The sequence below is a fragment of the Lepus europaeus genome, chromosome 1, assembly GCF_033115175.1.
Source record: "Lepus europaeus isolate LE1 chromosome 1, mLepTim1.pri, whole genome shotgun sequence".
Lineage (NCBI taxonomy): Eukaryota > Metazoa > Chordata > Mammalia > Lagomorpha > Leporidae > Lepus > Lepus europaeus.
The window spans coordinates 10950195-10971208 of NC_084827.1; the positions used below are offsets into that span (position 1 = coordinate 10950195).

The 21014-nt window shown below is 42.7% G+C and overlaps 1 protein-coding gene across 2 annotated transcripts in view; it reads right to left on the reverse strand.

Annotated features, from left to right (window-relative positions):
* Positions 1-348: 348 nt before the first annotated feature.
* Positions 349-21014, reverse strand: part of LOC133764379 (aldo-keto reductase family 1 member D1-like) — a 69660-nt gene continuing 48994 nt past the window's right edge. For both annotated transcript variants that reach the window (XM_062198062.1, XM_062198055.1), the window contains 2 exons: positions 670-752; positions 349-391 (listed from right to left, as the gene is read on the reverse strand). In XM_062198062.1, coding sequence (XP_062054046.1) covers positions 349-391; positions 670-752 — 126 coding nt within the window. The remainder of the gene's footprint in view (positions 392-669; positions 753-21014) is intronic.

The window sequence follows — 21014 nt, forward strand, 5'->3', positions numbered from 1 at the left end:
GTCCTGTTAACTGCTGAAGAACTAAGTCCTGATGGCAGTATTCAGATTTATGAGTTATTGTCTTTGTATGTTGCTTTTGAAATCTTTTTTAAAGCATGATGTTTTTTAGTCTGTGACTTAGAGGACATTGATCAATAAAATATTACCTGATAATATCCAAAGAATTATTTAATCTGATTTGAACATATTTTCTTCAATCTAGCTAAATCAAAGTCACTTATATCAGGGAAAAGTGTGATTCGATTAACACTTGGTCTGAGGATTATACAGCCCACCTCTGTGGGAACCACTCATCCCAGGGTCTGGGCACTAAGGGGAAAGAACAATCTGTGCAGACATTCCCTGAAGTCAGTATTCGTCATGGAATGGGTATTCCGGATGGTCACGCCACCTGCCAAAACAACCCCAGAAGGAAAAATTCATTCCAAAAGTCACACAGCTGTGCGGGTTACCCAAGTCACTGACAATTTCATGGATCATTCTCCAGTCCCACTCAGTCCCTCCGTTGCCCATACTCTTCTCCCCACATGTACATATCCCACCCAGGCGTGTTTAATATTCAGAACATGCAACCCACTATCCTTGAGCCAGTGTTTTCTGTGAACACCTGGGTCAGGGTGTGTAGCAGCCCACTGGGAAATTTCTGATTAACAGTCCCCCAAAACTTACATGAACAATTCCACATATCGAACATTTTTATTCAAAGCTTCAATGTCCTTCATTTCTTCTTCAGTGAGAGAAAAGTCAAAGATCTGAAACAATCAGAACAAAAGAACATTTTTGAAGGGGAAAGGTTAAGCTTGGGTGAGAGAGTATGGCCAGCAGAGGGCGCCCTCCTCAGGTATAGGAGCATCTCTGCAGGTGCCTGAGAAGGCTGGGGCTGCTGTTGGAGCCCCCAGGGGAAGTAGGGCTGGACATCCTGTTCATCCCTTCATCTCTGAGGTTATCCTGCTGAGAACATTTTGTAAGACATCCCAAATGCTCTGTCGAACAGCAGATGTTCAGGAACTCTCTTGAGATTCCAATGTGAAGAATTCTTATTTCTGTGTAAGATGCTGAGTTTTTGAATCTTGACCACTGCCTTCTTATACTTTAAAAGAAATATTTCCCAGTTTCTAAATTTGCTTAGTTTTAACTTTTAATTTTCTTTGCTTCATCTTGAAATCCTTTCTCTCATCATTTTCAGTGTCTTGGCTGCCTTTTTAACTCCATTTTCTTTTTAAAAAATATACTCAAATACTTTGTACATACTCTACTTTAAAAAAAAAAAAGATTTTATTTATTTGACAGGTAGAGTTACAGACAGTGAGAGAGAGAGACAGAGAGAAAGGTCTTCCTTCCATTGGTTCACCCCCCAAATGGCCGCCATGGCCGGCACTGCGCCAATCCGAAGCCAGGAGCCAGGTGCTTTTTCCTGGTCTCCCATGCGGGTACAGGCGCCCAAGCACTTGGGCCATCCTCCACTGCCTTCATGGGCCACAGCAGAGAGCTGGACTGGAAGAGGAGCAGCCAGGACTAGAACCCAGCACCCATATGGAATGCCAGCGCCGCATGCAGAGGATTAACCTAGTGAGCCACGGTGCTGGGCCCCATACTCTACTTTTATAATTGTCCTTTTTAAACATTTTAAGATTATATTTCCACTTATTTATATTTTTAGCATTTGCCTTATCTGCTGATAATTTGCCTTCTCTTACTGTATACTTTTATCTTTCTAACCTTTAACTTTTAATATATTTGATGATGTGTAAAGTTTAATTATCTGAGTAGTGCATAGCCATGTGGTCTGTGTAAAGAAACAGACCCAACAGAAGCACGCAGACACGCATGGAATGAATGGTGAGAACCCTGAGCTTCCAGCTGGGCGTGCATGAGGGTCCCATCCCAACTTCACAGGGACGAAACCTCCTGCAGCTCGGGACCCTTCGAGACCTCGCCCTGTGTATTGTTTCATCTGGGTCTTCCTCTGTATGTTTTAAAATATCCTGTGTACCAAAGGAGTACACTTTTTTTTAAAAAAGGAAGTTCCCAGGCTTACTTCCCTTCACAGGTATCCCCCCCCCCATATTAAACACATTAAGAGGAAGAGGTAGTACTTTTAACTCATCCTCATTAATCCATAGTGTTTACCTACTAACTCATGATGTTTTCCATGAAATACATGAGCTTACTTTATCCATTTGACCATGGTATTCACAATGAGGTGTAACATGATTTGTTCAATCACTTCTCCATGGATTGCTTTCAAGTGCTATTTTCAGGGAATCCTTTTATTTGTTTTATTGTCCAAGTACTTGCATTTATGATATTATGTATAGAACAAAAATTCATAACATAAGCATAGTCATGAATGAGCCAATCACTCACAAAATGAATCTTTAAACTTTCCTTTTGCTTAACATGCATGCTACCCTTTGAATCCAGCCAGATGGGCAGTGGAACCAAATGGCAACGTGAAGCTGCAAATCCTACGAGGATGCAGGACTTCATGGAGTCAGTGACAATGATGCTGGAAACTTGTTTTAATTACAGGCACAATAGTTTTCAAGTAAGAATCAAGCATAGTTAAAATCTACTTTGTTAGACACAGCTAAATGATATGATTTGAAAAAAAAAATCAGAGGATTAGAAATCTCTTTTAGATGACACTTTCCAACTTTAATGAGAATTATTCTGTTCATTATCCTTCTGCAAAACTCCTTGTGAGGGGCCTGTGCTGTGGAACAGTGGGTAAAGCTGCTGCCTGCAGTGCTGGCATCCTAAATGGGTGCCGATTCAGATCCTGGCTGCTCCACTTCCGATCCAGCTCTCTGCTATAGCCTGGGAAAGCAGGGGAAGATGGCCCTAGTGCTTGTCCTTGCACTCTTGTGGGAGATCCGGAAGAAGCTCCTGGCTCCTGGCTTCGGATAGGCGCAGCTCTGGCCATTGAGGCCAATTGGGGAGTGAGCTAGTGGATGGAAGACCCCCCCCCGCCTCTCCTTCTCTTTGTGTAGCTCTAACATTCAAATAAATAAATAAATCTTTTAAAAAATTAAAGAAAATCTAGAGGCAAAATATTTTTAAAAAAGCTGTGAAACGAAGGACATGTTGTATAATTTTTCAAATAATTTTAGAAAATCAACACTGATTCACTTTGTTTTTTCTGTTAATGCTCATATGCAAATGTAACAAGTTTTGTTGAGAATAAAGGAAATATAATTCTTTTCATAAGTTTTGGTTTCAATTTTCAGATAATTTACTAATTCCTCTCTCTACATTATTTCTATACATTGTTTTTCCTTGGGGTTTTTAAATGATTATTTATTTGAAAGGCAGAGGAACCAAGAAAGAGGCAGAGACAGAGACAAACAGCTCTTCAGTCTTCTGGTTGGGCTAAGGCAAGGCCAGGATCCTGGACTCTCACACTGGTTGCAGAGACTCAAGTACTTGGGTCATCTTCTACTGCCTTCCTGGGTGCATTGGCAAGAAACTGAGCCATAAGTGGAGGTGCTGGGATTTAACCTGGTGCTGCAATATTAACTGTAAGAATAGCAAGTGGTGTTTGTCCTTGTTTTATGTGGACCAGTTTTCAATGTTTTTATCTTATATTCATGGCACAAATTATCATGAGTGAATGAGAACCTCATATTACTAAGCTGAACTGCTGATCTTCCTCTCAAAGCCTAACTCTCTTACAGTTTCCCCTCCCAGTAAATATTTCAAGAAGAGGGGAACGTTGCTAGAACAGAAAGCAAAAATCCGATGTGGTTCAGGAGTTGCTCAAATGTTCATCAGACAGAGCTTATGGGAAAAAAGTTTTGACATGGGATGGGGAAGTGCCTGCGGTCAGCAGGGATGCTGCTGAAGACAGCAGGCTGGCCCTGACCCAGAGCACGGCTGATGCCTGGGATGAAGAATTTGATGGAGGGAAGGAAAAGAAGGTTAAAAAAAATTCAAGATGGAGAAGAGAAACTTCAACACCTTCCAGCGACCTCAGAGCAGATGGAACTTTTGGTCTGTGACTCATCCAGCCAAGGCTACCAGGCTCGGCTATCACTGACTACCCTGCTGCCAGAGTGGGAGGCGAGCTGGTGTGAGCTGTCAATGACCGGCCTGGGCCTGCAGGGATTCTTCCTCCCTGAAAGTGCCCGCCCAAAGCAGCTGTTCCCCCGATGTCGGACCCTTGCCAGCAAGGGTCCAACGTAGTCACGACACGGTCACTGTTCATTGGTTCTCAAGGAACTTTTACTTGTGGGGGCAGAAGGAAAGCGGGGAGAGGAGAAAAGAAGAGAAGGGGCCACGCCGGCCCGCCCAGATCCCAATGTCCCTTTATGCTGATATTGTCCAATCAGATGAAAGGGCGCGTATAGTCTCAGGTTGAAAGTTCATCTGTTTCTTGCTACTTAATGCTATAATTAGTAATCCAATGGTAGTTTTTTCACTTTATGTTGCTATATGGGCAAAATGTTGAAATCTTTACCTAATGTAATCTAAACAGATCTTCTGTATACAAAGAGAATTGAAAATGAATCTTTACATGAATGGAAGGGGAAAGGGAGCGGGAAAGGGGAGGGTTGCGGGCAGGAGGGAAGTTATGGGAGGGGGGAAGCCATTGTAACCCATAAGCTGTACTTTGGAAATTTATATTCATTAAATAAAAGTTTAATTAAAAAAAAAGAAAGTTCATCTGTTTCACCTGGTTCTTCCTAGTTGTTTATGCAGAGTCCATTCTGTTTCATCTGTTTCACCTGATTGTTTTCGTAGGCCTTGTAGTCGACCGATTGCTGCAAACTATGCAGGTGGCCAGCCTGCGGTTCCCCACAGCTCCCCCTTTTTTGTTATTTATGGCGCGTAGTTGTGCCTGTCTTAGGTTCCCAGAGACGCGCCACCTGCTTCTTAGGTTGCTAGGGGCACTTGCCAGTGATTACCCGTCTCTGGCTACCGCTTCATCATGCTAAGCCATATCTGTTGCTGAGGGTCAGAGCGATACATAGCAAGCATAGCCTGTCGGACCTCTACAGATGTTTATGATTTTTGTATGAAAAGTGTAAGGAAATTTGAAATTCAAGTCCTCAGGACAACAAGAGTGATTAAGCAAGACCTCAAGTAACAATGTTAATGCCATTTACAAAGGAAAAAACTGATACAAAAACATTCTTATTTACATTACACAAAGCTTAGGTGTTAGCCTTGAACATAACTTTCAAAATACCTTCAAATATATCCAACTCAGGTCACTTTGCTGATTTGCTGCAGTACAGATCACGTGCAACATCTTTTTTCCTTAAGACAAAACAATTCTTCAAACAATACTGCAAGTACATCACTAAACACCATGAACTCAGGAGTTTTGCCACACTTTTCCTATTCAAAAAACGTAGTATATAGTAGTATATAGAGCCAATGCATTGCAATTAGTTACCGCATATTCTCCTATTCCCCCTTTTGTTTATTAGTTTTTAAGTACAGGTGAGTCTGTTCAATTATTGCCTGCCCTTGGGGATTGTAGAGCACACCTGTAACGTGCTTTATGCCGAGTTCTTTTAAGAATGTAGCAAAACAGGCCGAAGTGTACGCTAGCCCGTTAGCTGTTTCGATAATTTTGGGCACCCCCAAGCGGCAAAGGACTGTAGACAGTGTTGAATAACCTGTTGAGTTCCTTCTTTGTTTTTAGAGCCGTGGTTGACACAATTCCAGAGAATGTGTCCACCTACACGTGCAAACTGCTCTGGCGTCTTTGCATCTGCGTGATTTTAAGGCGTTCTTCAACCTTCTGTAAGACTGCAGCTGTACGAGGCGAGGCGAGCTGTGAATCGCCTTCCAAAATGTTGAACAATGGTCGCATTTCATCAGTGGTTAGTTTACAACAAGGCCGTATCCAGTTTAAGTTACCACATAATTTTTGGAAGTCATTCACCATCCTAAGTCCTGCAGTGGCTATGACAAAATCTAAAGGAGCCACAGTAGTTGGTGTTAACCTTAGTCCTAGGTACTGGACCACGGTGCCCTTTTGAATCTTTTCTGGTGCAATTTGTAACCCCGCCGTCTGCAAGCATGAAGTTAGCATGGTAAACGCTCTTTCTAGGATGTCTTCTCTCACAGCTGCCAACAGGCCTGCAAATGAAGTTGTTCTAAGACATCCCCCTCCCATAAAGTTACAGGGATAGCACACACGTAAGGTTGTACTTTGCCTGTGGTACCTTCTTGATCTTTTCAGTCTAGCACTTGTGAGCTTCGGGATGGGGCAACATCGGTGCCTAATCCTACCAAGGTGTTATCTCCTTCCTGGAGGGGCCATGAAGGAGGCCAGTCTTGTTTGGAGAGAATACTAACATTTGCGCCTGTATCTAACAGCCCCTTGATTGCCTTTCCTTTGATAATAAGAGTCCATAGTGGGCACTCTCCAAGAGTCATAGTGAGCTGCAAAATGCTCCCTTTTCCACACTTGAAACATTTTCATCCTCGCCCGTTATTGCGTATAATTTTGGCCCTGGCAACTGTTGCATGCTCTCCCGAGGCTACTTCATCCATGACATCCCTACAGATTTTTAGAAAGGTGGGAATGTCCTTGTGCTGCCAGGGTCTTAGAGCCTCATGGCAGGTTTTGTTTGCTTGTTCATAGGCTAACCTTCGGACTAAAGGCATAGCCTCATCCATGGTCTCAAAGATATTGCCAGCAGCCTCCATTAATCTGTTCACAAAATCAGCATGGGGCTCTGTCGGGCCTTGTGTAATCTTGAATAAGCTGTGTCTGATTTCCCCGTTCCTTGGAATGACCTTCCATGCCCTCCGTGCTATTCTCTCACTTGCATCAAAACCTCATTAGGGCAACTAGCCTGGGCCTGTTCGTCATTAAAAGCTCCTTCCCCATTTAGCATATCCTCGTTCCAGGCTGGCTGACCGTTCCTAGCGTTAGCATGGGCCTGAGCCCTTGCGAGCTCTCTGTAAGCCGCGGACCAGAGGAGGAAGTCTCTCCCACCAAGCACTGCCTTAGCTAGGTTCCTCCAATCCTCTGAGACTAGTCATTGGTGCCTATGTTATCTAGGACTGCTTTAGTAAAGTTAGCATGCGGTCCATATAGTTGTACTGATTGTTATAACCATTTATGGTCCGGGGGGGGGGGTCCATCCCTGGTTGCCCTGCACGTCCACTATCACCGGGAAAGCCTGATTTATATGATGATATTCTTCCCACTTAGGGGGAGTGCCTCCTCCTGCCCGTTTTTCTCAAGGAGGTTCCGGGGAGAAGCCCCCGCCTTTTATCTCTCTCGTGGAGGAGTCCTCCTGAGGGGGGAGGAGTCTTGGTTCGAATAGGGGGGTGCAGAAAGAAGGGGTCTCTCATCCTCCCTATCTCTCTGTCCCGACCCATGCTGGTCCTCTCGGTCTCCGTCCTCTGTCTCCGTCCAGGCTCCCAGATTGAGATTCTCTCTGCGTTTCCTCTAGTAAGTCAGCCCCTTCATCTAAGAGGGTTGCTATTTCCAAGTCATTACAGAGAGCTTGGTTGATCAGTTGCCATAGCCTAAGGACTTCAGGCGATTTCTCTGCTGCCCTCAATTGTCTTCCGACCCTACGCCATTGTTCCTGTTCTAACTCATCACTTTACAGCGGCCGCTTTCAAGGGCGTCCCCACTTTTTTTTTTAAAAGACAACTTGGTTGTTGAGGAATTCCTTTTTTCCATGGTACCAACCCTAGACTTTACTGCCTAGATTCCCGTGTTTTCCACACGTTCTAATTTTTTTTCCCGGTACCAACCCTAGACTTTTTACCGCCTAGATTCCCATGCTTTCCCACACATTCTAATTTTTTCCTTCCTGCTTCCAGTGACCGGTCAGACTATCTGAGTCACGGCACCATTTGTCGGACCCTCGCCAGCAAGGGTCCAACGTAGTCACGACACGGTCACTGTTCATCGGTTCTCAAGGAACTTTCACCCTTTCTCGGTTCTCAAGGAACTTTTACTTGTGGGGGCAGAAGGAAAGCGGGGAGAGGAGAAAAGGAGAGGATGGGCCCCGGCGGCGGCTACCAGCAGTGGCGGCCACGCCAGCCCGCCCAGATCCCAATGTCCCTTTATGCTGATATCGTCCAATCAGATGAAAGGGCGCGTATAGTCTCAGGTTGAAAGTTCATCTGTTTCACCTGGTTCTTCCTAGTTGTTTACGCACAGTCCATTCTGTTTCATCTGTTTCACCTGGTTGTTTTCGTAGGCCTTGTGGTCGACCGATTGCTGCAAACTATGCAGATGAGGAGGTTCTCACAGGTGGCCAGCCTGCGGTTCCCCACACCCCGACAGGTGTAGAATTGGTCTTGCTTCCCTCCACCTCCGTCCCCTACTCCAGCCCTTCCTTCTCCACTAGGTTATCACTGTGAAACCTTCTCCTGAGCAACATGTATCCCTTGTTTCACTGGGGGTGAGGCACACCCCTTCCTTCCACAGAACTGCACCAGATCGCCAAGGGCAAGGCAAAGACCCAGAGAGCGAGTACAAATTCTAGGTGACACATAGAGGTCATGGAGGAATTATTAGGTGTTAGTGATTGCAATTTCCATGGGATAATCATGGGAATTAGTGGATGAAATATATAGTACTAGATCAATATGTGAGCAAGGAATTGTCAGGCAAAGAGAACTAACTATCTGTGTGGATACTGAGTTCACTAGGAATTATCAGAAGATCAATGGTGAAGAAAGGCAGAGTGAGCCAAGAGATAAACTCTTCCACAAACAGAGGTCTATGAGAGAACATAGATGGACAGGGGTGGTATAATTTGATGCTTTTGCTTTGTTGTTTTAACTTTTGAAATATTCTAGCTCTTTCTTAATAGTTTTCTTCATTTTTAGTTTCTATTTTTCTAAGCTTACAGTTTAGCTTAACTTTTTATTATATAATTTTTACTGTTTTTATAGTCAAAATATTTAATTTTATCCTTGCCCTTTATGTTTTGTTAATATTTACTATTGCTTTAACACATTTCCAAAAGCTCTAAGAGAGCATAATCTTCTATTGTGTTGCTGTTTGTTTTCATATTCAAGAAAACTGATGGTTACAGATAGCCTATAGCCTGATGAGTGAGAACTGGCTGTGATTTGCACTACCATTTTCCTTTTAAATCTGTATGTCTTTTTTTTTTTTTTTGATAGGCAGAGTGGACAGTGAGAGAGAGATAGACAGAGAGAAAGGTCTTCCTTTTTCCGTTGGTTCACCCCCCAATGGCTGCTGCGGCTGGCGCGCTGCGGCCAGCACACCACGCTGATCCGAAGGCAGGAGCCAGGTGCTTCCTCCTGGTCTCCCACATGGGTGCAGGGCCCAAGGACTTGGGCCATCCTCCACTGCACTCCCTGGCCACAGCAGAGAGCTGGCCTGGAAGAGGGGCAACCGGGACAGAATCCGGCGCCCCGACCAGGACTAGAACCCGGGGTGCCAGTGCTGCAGGCGGAGGATTAGCCAAGTGAGCCGTGGCGCCGCCCTACAGATAGACTTCTATCAGTGATAGATCAATGCTCTGTCTCTGGTAATCCCCAGTAGACCCCTTGTGGGTCACTCTGTCTAGTGAGTAGAATACCCTGATATGTTCCCTGTCCTTCTACCCCTATTCCTGTGCTGAGGAGGATCGGTATGTGACAAACAGATCCACTAGGTGCAGAAAAAAAAAAAAAAAGTCTATCTGTGATCATTTACAGAGTGTGAGCACCTGACCAGCATGGAGCTATTAGGGATGTTTTTGTCCAGAAGACAGAAAGAGACAGGGAGAGGGAAGGAGGGAGTGAATAAAGTCCCTTTATAAAGCATCTGAGTACCTATATCCAGCTATGTCCAATCTACCCATGGACTGTACGTTTCTGTGAGCCAAGGATTTATGTCACTTTTTCATTGCTTGAGTTTGATTTGCATTCTGTCATGGGATATCAGACAATCTCTGAAAATACAGTTACCTAAATTTCATGTATATCTTCCCATGTCATGTTTTTAATTATCTATACAGCATTTCCATGTACAAATATCTCAGATTTTCTATTACAAAATCCTATTGAAGTCTGCTTCCAGTTTGTAAAGAATTATGAAGCTGAAACAAACAAACCTGTATGTATGCATATGTGTGCAAATACATTTACAGATTAAAACTGCTGGGCCAATGGGTAAGTGCATTTGAATATTGAAGGGACTGGAAAAATGATCCCCTACTACTCTAAACTTATACCAATTAATGTGTCCAACAATAGTATAGGAAAGTGCCTGTTTTCTCAAATATTATCAAACATTTTCATTGTTTTTCTATATGAGGGAACAAACACAATTTCATATTTATTTCTCTTTAATTATGAGTGGGGTGAACAAATAACATACTTTGAAATTTAAATTTTTAACTAATGAATAACTGGCTAATTTTGCATGGTACTTTTTTTCTTTTCTGTGCCAGGGGTAGCTTTTTCTTAGGAGCCAGCCAAGTGACTTAGCTGTCTGTAGCTTTTTCTTATTTTTAATTCTTATTTGTTTATTGCCTTTGTGGCTCTTTTTCACCAGAAACACTTTATTTAAGGCATCTGAACTTCATGCATTTCATAAATACAACTTTAGGAACACAGTGGTAGTGATTCTTCCCACTGTTCCCACTCTCCCACCCCCTACTCCCAAACTACTTCTTCTATCCTCTCCTATTCCCAATTCTTTTTTTTTTTTAACTGAGAACTAAAGTCCCCCATTACTATTGTATGGGAGTCTATGTCTCCCTTTAGATCCATTATCATTTCTTTTAAATAGCCAGTTGTCCTGTAATTAGGTGTGCATACATTTATTATAGTCACACCTTCCTGTTGATTGATCCCTTAGTCATTGCATAGTGCCTTTCCTTGTCTCTCTCTCTCTCTCTCTCTTTTTTTTTTTTTGACAGGCAGAGTGGATAGTGAGGGAGAGAGATAGAAAGAAAGGTCTTCCTTTTTGCCCGTTGGTTCACCCTCCAATGGCCGCTGCAGCCGGTGCATCGTGCTGATCTGAAGCCAGGAGCCAGGTGCTTCTCCTGGTCTCCCATGCAGGTGCAGGGCCCAAGGACTTGAGCCATCCTCCACTGCCTTCCTGGGCCATAGCAGAGAGCTGGCCTGGAAGAGAGGCAACTGGGATAGAATCCGGCACCCTGACCGGGACTGGAACCCGGTGTGCAGGCGCTGCAAGGTGGAGGATTAGCCTGTTAAGCCATGGCGCAGGCCTCCTTGTCTCTTTTAACAGTTTATGTCTATTTTGTCTGATATTAAGATGGCTACACCAGCTCTTTTTTGGTTCCTGTTAGCATGGAATATCTTTTTCCATCCTTTCATTTTTAGTCTGCATGTATCTTTGTTGGTGAGATGTGTTTTTTGTGGGCAGCAAATAGATGGGTCTTGTTTTTTAATCCATCCAATCAGTCTGTATCTTTTAATTGGAGAATTGAGGCCATTTACATTCAAGATGACTATTGAAAAGTAACGACTTGGCCCAGCCATTTTTCCATAAATATTCCTATTGTATACTTTGGATTTCCTTTGGACTTTTATTGGGAGATTTTCTGCTGTCACCTTCTTTCACAGTGATAACCATGTTTCTGTGTGTAGCACCATCCTTAAGCATATTTTGTAAGGCTGGATGAGTGGTGACAACTTCTTTCAATTTCTGTTTCTTATGGAAGGTCTTTATTTCAGCTTCATTCATAAATGAGAGTTCTGCAGGATACAGTATTCTAGGCTGACAGTTTCTTTTCTCTTAAGCTTTGGAATATATCATGCCATTCTCTTCTAGCCTGTAGGGTTTCTGATGAGAAGTCATCTGTGAGTCTAATTGGAGATCCTCTGAGAGTAATCTGATGTTTCTCTCATGCATATTTTAGAATCTTTTCTTTATGTTTTACTGTAGAGAGTTTAACTACAATGTGTTGTGGTGAAGAGATTTTCTGGTCATGTCTATTAGGAATTCTATGTGTTTCTTTTCTTCTTCTTCTTCTTCTTTTTTTTTTTTTTTTTTGACAGGCAGAGTGGATAGTGAGAGAGAGAGACAGAGAGAAAGGTCTTCCTTCCGTTGGTTCACCCCTCAATGGCCGCTGCAGCCAGTGCACCACGCTGATCCGAAGCCAGGAGCCAGGTGCTTCTCCTGGTCTCCCATGCAAGTGCAGGGCCCAAGCACTTGGGCCATCCTCCACTGCCTTCCCGGGCCACAGCAGAGAGCTGGACTGGAAGAGGGGCAACCAGGACAGAATCTGGCACCCCAACCGGGACTAGAACCCAGGGTACCGGCGCCGCAGGCGGAGGATTAGCCTAGTGAGCTGTGGTGCTGGCCTCTATGTGTTTCTTGTACTTGGGCATCCCTTTGTTTTTCCAAATTAGGGAAGTTTACTGTAATTATTTCACCAAAAAAAAGCCTTCTAATCCATTCTCTCTTTCTATGCATTCAGGAACTGCGAAGACCTGTATGTTGAGTGTTTGATAGTATCGCATAGATTTCTGACACTGTTTTTTAGTTTTCTAATTTATTCTTTTTTTTTTTTTTTTTTTTTTGGTCTGACTGTAAAATTTCCAGAGATTCTTTCTTCTGCCTCACAAATTCTGTTGTTAAGGCTTTCTACCACATTTTTTAATTTGCTCTATTGAATTCTTCATTTCCAAAATGCCATTTTGATTTCTCTTTTAAATCTCAATTTCATGAGAAAAATTTTCTTTCATGTTGGTTGAATTTTTTTTGTTCATGGATTTGCTTATGATTACTTCTAAGAAATCTTAAAATCAATTTTTTGAATTCTGTTTCTGACATTTCTTTAATCTCTTCATCTTCACATTCTAGTATTGAAGTGCTGTTGTGTTCCTTTGGAGGTGTCATGTTGTCTTCCTTATTGTTTCTTGAGTTGTTGCATTTATTTTCAGGCATTTGTGGAGATACTTGCTAGTTTATTATTTTTCCATTGTGATGGCTTTTATCTTTGGACTATGCCTCTGTGGATTAGTGGATTGTCTGCTCTTTTAGTGAACACCCTGAGTCATGTGCTGGGTGTGGCCAGAGAGCTCTGTTCAGTACTCCGGAGTGAGGGGGTATCCAAGGTGTCTCCCAAATTGGGTGCAGTACATTTTCTTTTTTCAGAGTGGAGGTTTAGCTCTGTTGGCATGGTCTCACGCTTACCTCCACTCCTCCAAGGAGAACAATGCCTGTGTGCTGGTCCCAGTAAGTACAATATTCATCTGTGCTGCCACAAGAACCACACAAAAGCTCCGTGCAGTCCTTGGTGTGAGCATGGATCCTACAGCAATGACCTGCATCAGGAATCAAGGAGCCTCCGGTGTGTGGAGCCACCCACAGTGACTGTCCAAAGACCCAGCCACACCCTGTGCCTTCACAAGCAGCCACAGGGTTTTCACAGTCCCAGAACACAGGCTGCCACAGTCCCGAGCACCCAGCCCTCTCTCAAGTCTTCCAGCCTGACTCAGGTGTCTCCTTTCAGCTGCTTGCTGGGTGTGATAAGTCAGCTGTGAATCTAATTGGAGATCTCTGAAAGTAATCTGGTGTTTCTCTCATGCATATTTTAGGATTTTTCTTTAACTTTTACTGTGGAGAGTTTTACTACAACATTCATATGTATGTAACAGCTGGCACAGCTGTTACGTATGTCCAAAGTGGCGCCTGCCCTCTCTTGGCTAGTTACAGGAAACCAGTACCAGGCAGTCAGGGAGAGAGAGAAATGTGCCCCCCCTTTTTCCTCTAGATTGACAGGTATACTGTCCTCCACAGGGCTCCAAGCCAGACTCATGCCATTTTCTTCCTTTGGCTTTATCACCAGTGGTTTGGGCTGCTGCAGTCTGGTCTCACCTCATTCTCCAAAGCTGGTGCTAAGGTTCTTAGCTGCTGTGGTCCTGAGTTGTGTCCATCCATATCCTCCACATTAGGTACACAGCGTTCCTCTAACTTGCAAGGAGTTTCCTCTGCTGTTTTCTCTCCAACTCTTCCCTGAAATTGCACTCTCTCCACTAATTTTTATTTTATTTTATTATTTTAATTTTAATTTTTTTTTTTTACAGGCAGAGTGGACAGTGAGAGAGAGAGACAGAGAGAAAGGTCTTCCTTTTTGCCATTGGTTCACCCTCCAATGGCCGCCAAGGCCGGCGTGCTGTGGCCAGCGCACTGCGCTGATCCAAAGGCAGGAGCCAGGTGCTTCTCCTGGTCTCCCATGGGGTGCAGGGACCAAGCACTTGGGCCATCCTCCACTGCACTCCTGGGCCACAGCAGAGAGCTAGCCTGGAAGAGGTGCAACTGGGACAGAATCCGGCACCCCAACTGGGACTAGAACCCGGTGTGCAAGGCGGAGGATTAGCCTATTGAGCCACGGCACTGGCTTCCACTAATTTTTAACTATATTCCCCTAGACTAGAGCAGTAAGCTCCCTCTCTATTCCACCATCTTTGTGCCTCCCTCCACGAACCGTTACTTTTTTATTTGTAAAATATCTAGAATTTACTCTAGTGGTAACAGAATAAGCTAATTACTCTGTAGTCTATTTGCTTCTTTTCTCACCTGGAAGAAACAATGCTGGTCACAAATTACATGTAGTAGAAATAAAGACAATTAACATTCATAAAGTCTACGTGATCTTTTGTAATAATTTTCAAATTTGTTTCCAAATTTTACTAGAGTCATTGAGAAAGGATATAGTTTATAATGAATGTCAAACCTTACACATTTTTGTTGTGCAGAAATGAGTAGGGAGTGTCCAGAGTCAACAGAGAGGGGGGAAGAAGATTGAAGGGAGATGAATAACAAGCAGCAAAGCAATCCGCGGGGAGGAGCCAAGATGGCGGAATAGTGAGGGTGTGCACCGATAGTCTGGGAAAAGATAGTTTAATAACAGTGGAGTTACTGTAGCCTCAGGAAAAGGCTCAGGGAAAAATTGCAGAGGAAACTCTCCCGGATCTAGTGGATGTGACACGGAGGACCTACGGGGAGAGCGAGGTCGCCCACCGCGGGGAAGCCCAGCCCCACCGAGCCGCTGCTTGTCGGGAGCTGCCACTCCTCAGGCACCGCTGCACCAGCTGCTGCCACCCTACCCCGGCCCACCGTGGGACGGACACTGAGACACGCATGACCAAGTGGGGGAGGAAATAGAAAATGGAACAGAGTGAGTAGCACCTGCGGAAAGAGTGCGCGATTCAGGGGGACTAACTGAGGGACTAAACAATCCAGGATCCCCCCCCCACCCCAAATCGGAGCTGCAGCGGGCGGGAAGCAGCCATCCTGTTTGTTTACATTCGGGCTTAAAGGAGAGCTGTTTCCCCACCACACTAACCTTCGGGGGCGGAGCCCAAAGGTGGAGTGGAGCAACACGACACCTTGCACAGGGGCGAGCAGGCAGTAAGGGAGGGCAGCTCAAAGCCCTGACACCAGTCAACTCAAGTTACCAGAAAAAAAAAAATCGGAAACCCCCCGCGGGAAGAGAGCAGGACCCAAGGGGCAAACTGAGGGATCAAAAACGCCAAGATCCTTAGGAGCCGCCCAACCCACAATCAGAGCTGCAGCAGGCAGAGTGCAGCCATCCTGTTTGTTTACATTCAGGCTTAAAGGAGGCTGGCCTCTGCTCCAAAGGGGGAAGCAGCAGGGGCGGAGTCCAAAGGTGGTCTGGAGCTACTTGACACTCCTCCCGCCTGAGGTGCAGTGAGAGAGAGTGGCTGACCAACGAACCCCAGGCACAGACACGTAAGGGCGAACATAGGAACAAGGAAACCGGCCCCTAAGGGCTGGAGATTGGCATCTTAAGGCCCTGACACCAACCCACGCAAGCTACAAAATAAATAATAAATAATTAAATAAAACACAAAAAACAAATAAACAAACTCTAGAAGGCAGAGTAGCCTGCTTACACTGGATATTGGTACAGACTCACAGCAGTCTATAGCAGAGGGATATCAACCCGAAAAACCACCCAGACAGAATGCCAAAAAACAAAACAAAAACCCACAATAAGAATATAGAAGAACATATAAACTCGCCAATGGAGCAGACTAAACCAACCATAACAGAGGCTGAAGAAGAATTTGAAACCATGCCAGAAAAAGAATTCAGAAAATTAATAATCAGATTACTTAGAAATAATGAGAAACAGTGTCGATAGCTGAACGAAAAACAAGCCCAAGGATTAGAGATCCTAAAGAGAAGCCAGAATGAAATACTGGAAATGAAAAACTCAATTGACCACATAAAAAACACGTGGAATCCCTTGGAAATCGAACAGATGAAATAGAAGACCAAATATCAGAATTCAAAGACAAACTTCCAGAAATAATACAGTCAGTTCAAACGCAGGAAGAAGAAATTAAAAAATTAAAAAATACGGTTGGAGACCTACAAGATTCAATCAAACGGTGTAATGTTTGGATAATAGAGAGTCCCTGAAGGGGCGGAAAGAGAGAATGGATTGGAAGGTGTTTTCAATGAAATAATATCAGAAAACTTCAAACAGAGGCAGCTGGATAACAACACCCAAATACAGCAGATAACCAGGACTACGTATAGGGTAGACCAGAAGAGAAGTTCACCGCGACACATTGTGGCAACACTCAGCTCAGTGACACACAAAGAACAAATCCTAAAATGTGCCAGAGAAAAATGACAAATCACATTCAGGGGTAAGTTAATCCGACTCACCCCAGATTTCTCATCACAAACACTACAGGCAAGGAGACAATGGCATGATATATTTCAAGTTTTAAAAGACAAACAATGCCAACCTAGAATACTATACCCTGCAAAGCTATCATTTATGAATGAAGGGGAAATAAAGATCTTCCAAGACAAACAGAAACTGAAAGAATTTCTATCCACGCGTCCAACCCTACAACATTTGCTCAAGGACGTGCTGCACACAGAAATACAAAAACAAGAACTTCACTACAAAAAAAAAGCGAATATAGAGTAACCTACAAACAAAGTTCAAAATACACGAACAGCTCATTTCGGGAAACATGAAAGGGAAAAGACAGTACTTAACAGTAATCACACTGAATGTGAATGGTCTTAATTCTACCACCAAAAGACATAGACTAGCTGATTGGATCAAAAAAGAGAATCCATCTATATGCTGCCTTCAGGAGACACACCTTATCAACAAAGATGCACGGAAACTGAAAGTGAAAGGATGGAAAAAGATACTTCAAGCTAACGGAAATCAAAAAAGAGCTGGTGTGGCCATCCTGATATCAGACAAAATAGACTTTAACATAAAAACTATTAAAAGAGACAGAGAAGGGCACTATATAATGATTAAAGGATCTATCCAACAGGAAGACATTACTATTACAAATGTATACGCACCTAATTACAGGGCACCTGGCTACTTGAAAGAATTACTAAAGGACTTAGAGGGAGATATAGATTCAAATACAATAGTAACAGGGAACTTCAACACCCCACTCTCACCAATGGACAGATCAACTAGACAGAAATTCAACAAAGAAACAACAGAGTTAATTGACGCTATAGACCAAATAGACCTAATAGATATCTTCAGAAACTTCCACCCCACTGCCACAGAGTTCATGTATTTCTCCCCAGTACATGGAATGTTCTCTAGGATTGACCATATGCTAGGCCATAAAGGGAGCCTCAACAAATTCAAAAAAATTGAAACTATACCATGTAGCTTCTCAGACCATAGCGCAGTGAAACTCGAAATCAACAACCCAAGAATCTCTACACCATATGCAAACATATGGAGAATGGACAACATGATCCTAAACGAACAGTGGGTCATCGAAGAAATTAAAAGAGAAATCAAAAGATTTCTAGAAACAAATGAAAATGATAACACAACCTATCAAAACCTGTGGAACACAGCAAAAGCAGTACTAAGAGGAAAGTTTATAGCAATTGGTGCCTACATCAAGAATCTGGAAAGGAACCAAACAAATGAACTGTCCGTGCACCTCAAGGATTTAGAAAAACAGCAATAAGTCAATCCCAAATCCAGCAGGAGGAAAGAAATACTAAAGATTAGAGAAGAAATAAACAGAATTGAAACCAAAAAAAACAATACTAAAGATCAACAAAACCAGGAGCTGGTTCTTTGTAAAAATAAATGAAATCGACACACCATTGGCCCAACTAACCAAAAAAAAAAAAAAAAAGAGAGAAGACCCAAATCTGTAAAATCAAAGATAGTAATGGAAATGTAACAACAGACACAACAGAAATAAAAAGAATCATTAGAAACAACTACAAAGAGATGTATGCTAACAAATTGGGGAACCTGGAAGAAATGGATAGATTCCTGGACACATACAACCTTCCTAAACTGAGCCATGAAGATATAAAAAATCTAAACAGACCCATAACCATGGAAGAAATTGAATCAGTAATAAACGCACTACCAAAAAAGAAGAGCCCAGGACCGGATGGCTTCACTGCCGAATTCTACCAGACATTTAGAGAACAACTAACCCCAGTTCTTCTCAAATTATTCAAAACAATTGAAAGGGAGGGAACCCTCCCAAATTCTTTCCATGAAGCCAATATCACCTTAATTCCTAAGCCTGGAAAAGACACAACAGAGAAAGAAAACTACAGACCTATCTCCCTGATGAACATAGATGCAAAACTACTCAACAAAATTCTGGCAAACCGAATCCAACTGCACATCAGAAAGATCATTCACCCGGACCAAGTGGGATTTATCCCTGGTATGCAAGGATGGTTCAATATTCGAAAGTCAATCAATGTAATAGATCACATTAATAAATTGAGAAACAAAAATCATATGATTATCTCAATAGATGCAGAGAAAGCATTAGACAAAATACAACACTCTGTCATGATGAAAACCCTAAGCAAATTGGGGTTCGAAGGAACATTCCTCAACACAATTAAGGCAGTCTATGATAAACCAATGGCCAGCATCATATTGAATGGGGAAAAGTTGGAGGCGTTTCCATTGAAAACTGGCACCAGACAGGGATGCCCACTCTCACCATTGCTATTCAATATAGTCCTAGAAGTGTTAGCCAGGGCCATCAGGCAAGAAAAAGAAATTAAGGGATACAAATGGGAAAGGAGGAAGTTAAACTATCCCTATTTGCAGATGACATGATACTATACATAGGGGACCCGATAAACTCCTATAAGAGACTATTGGAACTCATAGAAGAGTTTGGAAAAGTAGCAGGATACAAAGTCAACACTCAGAAATCAACAGCCTTGTATACACAGATAATGCCAGGGCTGAGGAAGAACTTCTAAGATCAATCCCATTCACAATAGCCACAAAAACAATAAAATACGTTGGAATAAATTTAACCAAGGATGTCAAAGACATCTATGATGAAAATTACAAAACACTAAAGAAAGAAATAGAAGATGACACAAAAAAATGGAAAAACCTGCCATGCTCATGGATTGGAAGGATCAATATCATCATAATGTCCATTCTCCCAAAAGCAATTTACAAGTCAATGCAATACCAATCAAAATACCAAAGTCATTCTTCAAAGACCTAGAAAAAACGATGCTGAAATTCATATGGAGCAACAGGAGACCGAGAATAGCTAAAGCAATCCTTTACAATAAAAACAAAGCCAGAGGCATCACAATTCCAGATTTCAAGACATACTACAGGGCAGTTATAATCAAAACAGCCTGGTACTGGTACAAAAACAGATGGATAGACCAATGGAACAGAATAGAAACACCGGAGATCAATCCAAACATCTATAACCAACTCATATTCGACAAAGGACCTAAAACCAACCCCTGGAACAAGGACAGCCTCTTCAACAAATGGTGCTGGGAAAACTGGATGTGCACATGTCGAAGTATGAAGCAAGACCCCTATCTTACACCTTATACAAAAATCCACTCAACATGGATCAAAGAACTAGAGATGCACCGCAACACCATGAAACTAATCGAGAGCATAGGGGAAACCCTTCAATATATTGGAACAGGTGAAGAATTCCTGTAGAAGACCCAAGAGGCACGGGTAATCAGAGATAAAATAAACAAATGGGATTACCTCAAATTGAAGAGTTTCTTTACAGCAAAGAAAACAGTCAGGAAAGTAAAGAGACAACCAACAGAATGGGAGATGTTATTCGCAAACTACACAACAGATAAAGGATTAACAACTAGAATCGATAAAATGATCAAGAAACACCACAGAATCAAAACAAACAAAACCCAATAAAATGATGGGCCAAGGACCTTAACAGACATTTTTCAAAAGAGGAAATCCAAATGGCCAACAGACACATGAAAAAATGTTCAGGATCCCTAGCCATCAGGGAAATGCAAATCAAAACCACAATGAGGTTTCAGCTCATTCCAGTAAGATTGGCTTACATACAGAAATCAACCAACAACAGATGCTGGCGAGGATGCGGGAAAAAAGGGACACTAACCCACTGTTGGTGGGAATGCAAAATGGTAAAGCCACTATGGAAGAGAGTTTGGAGAGTCCTCAGAAACCTGAATATAGCACTACCACAGGACCCAGCCATCCCACTCCTTGGAATTTACCCAAATGGAATTAAAGGGGAGAAAAAAAGAGCCATTTGCACCTCAATATTTGTTTCAGCTCTATTCACAATAGCTAAGACATGGAATCAACCTAAATGTCCATCAATGGATGACTGGACAAAGAAACTATGGTATATGTACTCTATGGAACACTATACAGCAGTAAAAAACAATGAAATCTGGGCATTTACAACAAAATGGAGGAAGCTGGAAAACATCATGCTGAGTGAAATAAGCCAGTCCAAAAGCGACAAATATCATACGTTCTCCCTGATCGATGGCAACTAAAAGAGCATCTAAAAGGAAACCCACTGAAGTGAAATGGACACTATGAGAGACAATGACATGATCAGCCCTTGTCTGGACTGTTGAGGAACAACTTACTATTTTATTCCTTTTAGTATTCTTGTTGTTGTTGTTGTTGCTCTGTTTGTTCTACATAAGACCACTGGTTGAACTCTGTAATCAATGCACAATCATTCTTAGGCATTTAAAATTAACAGAAAAGTGATCTCTGTTAAACATAGGAGTG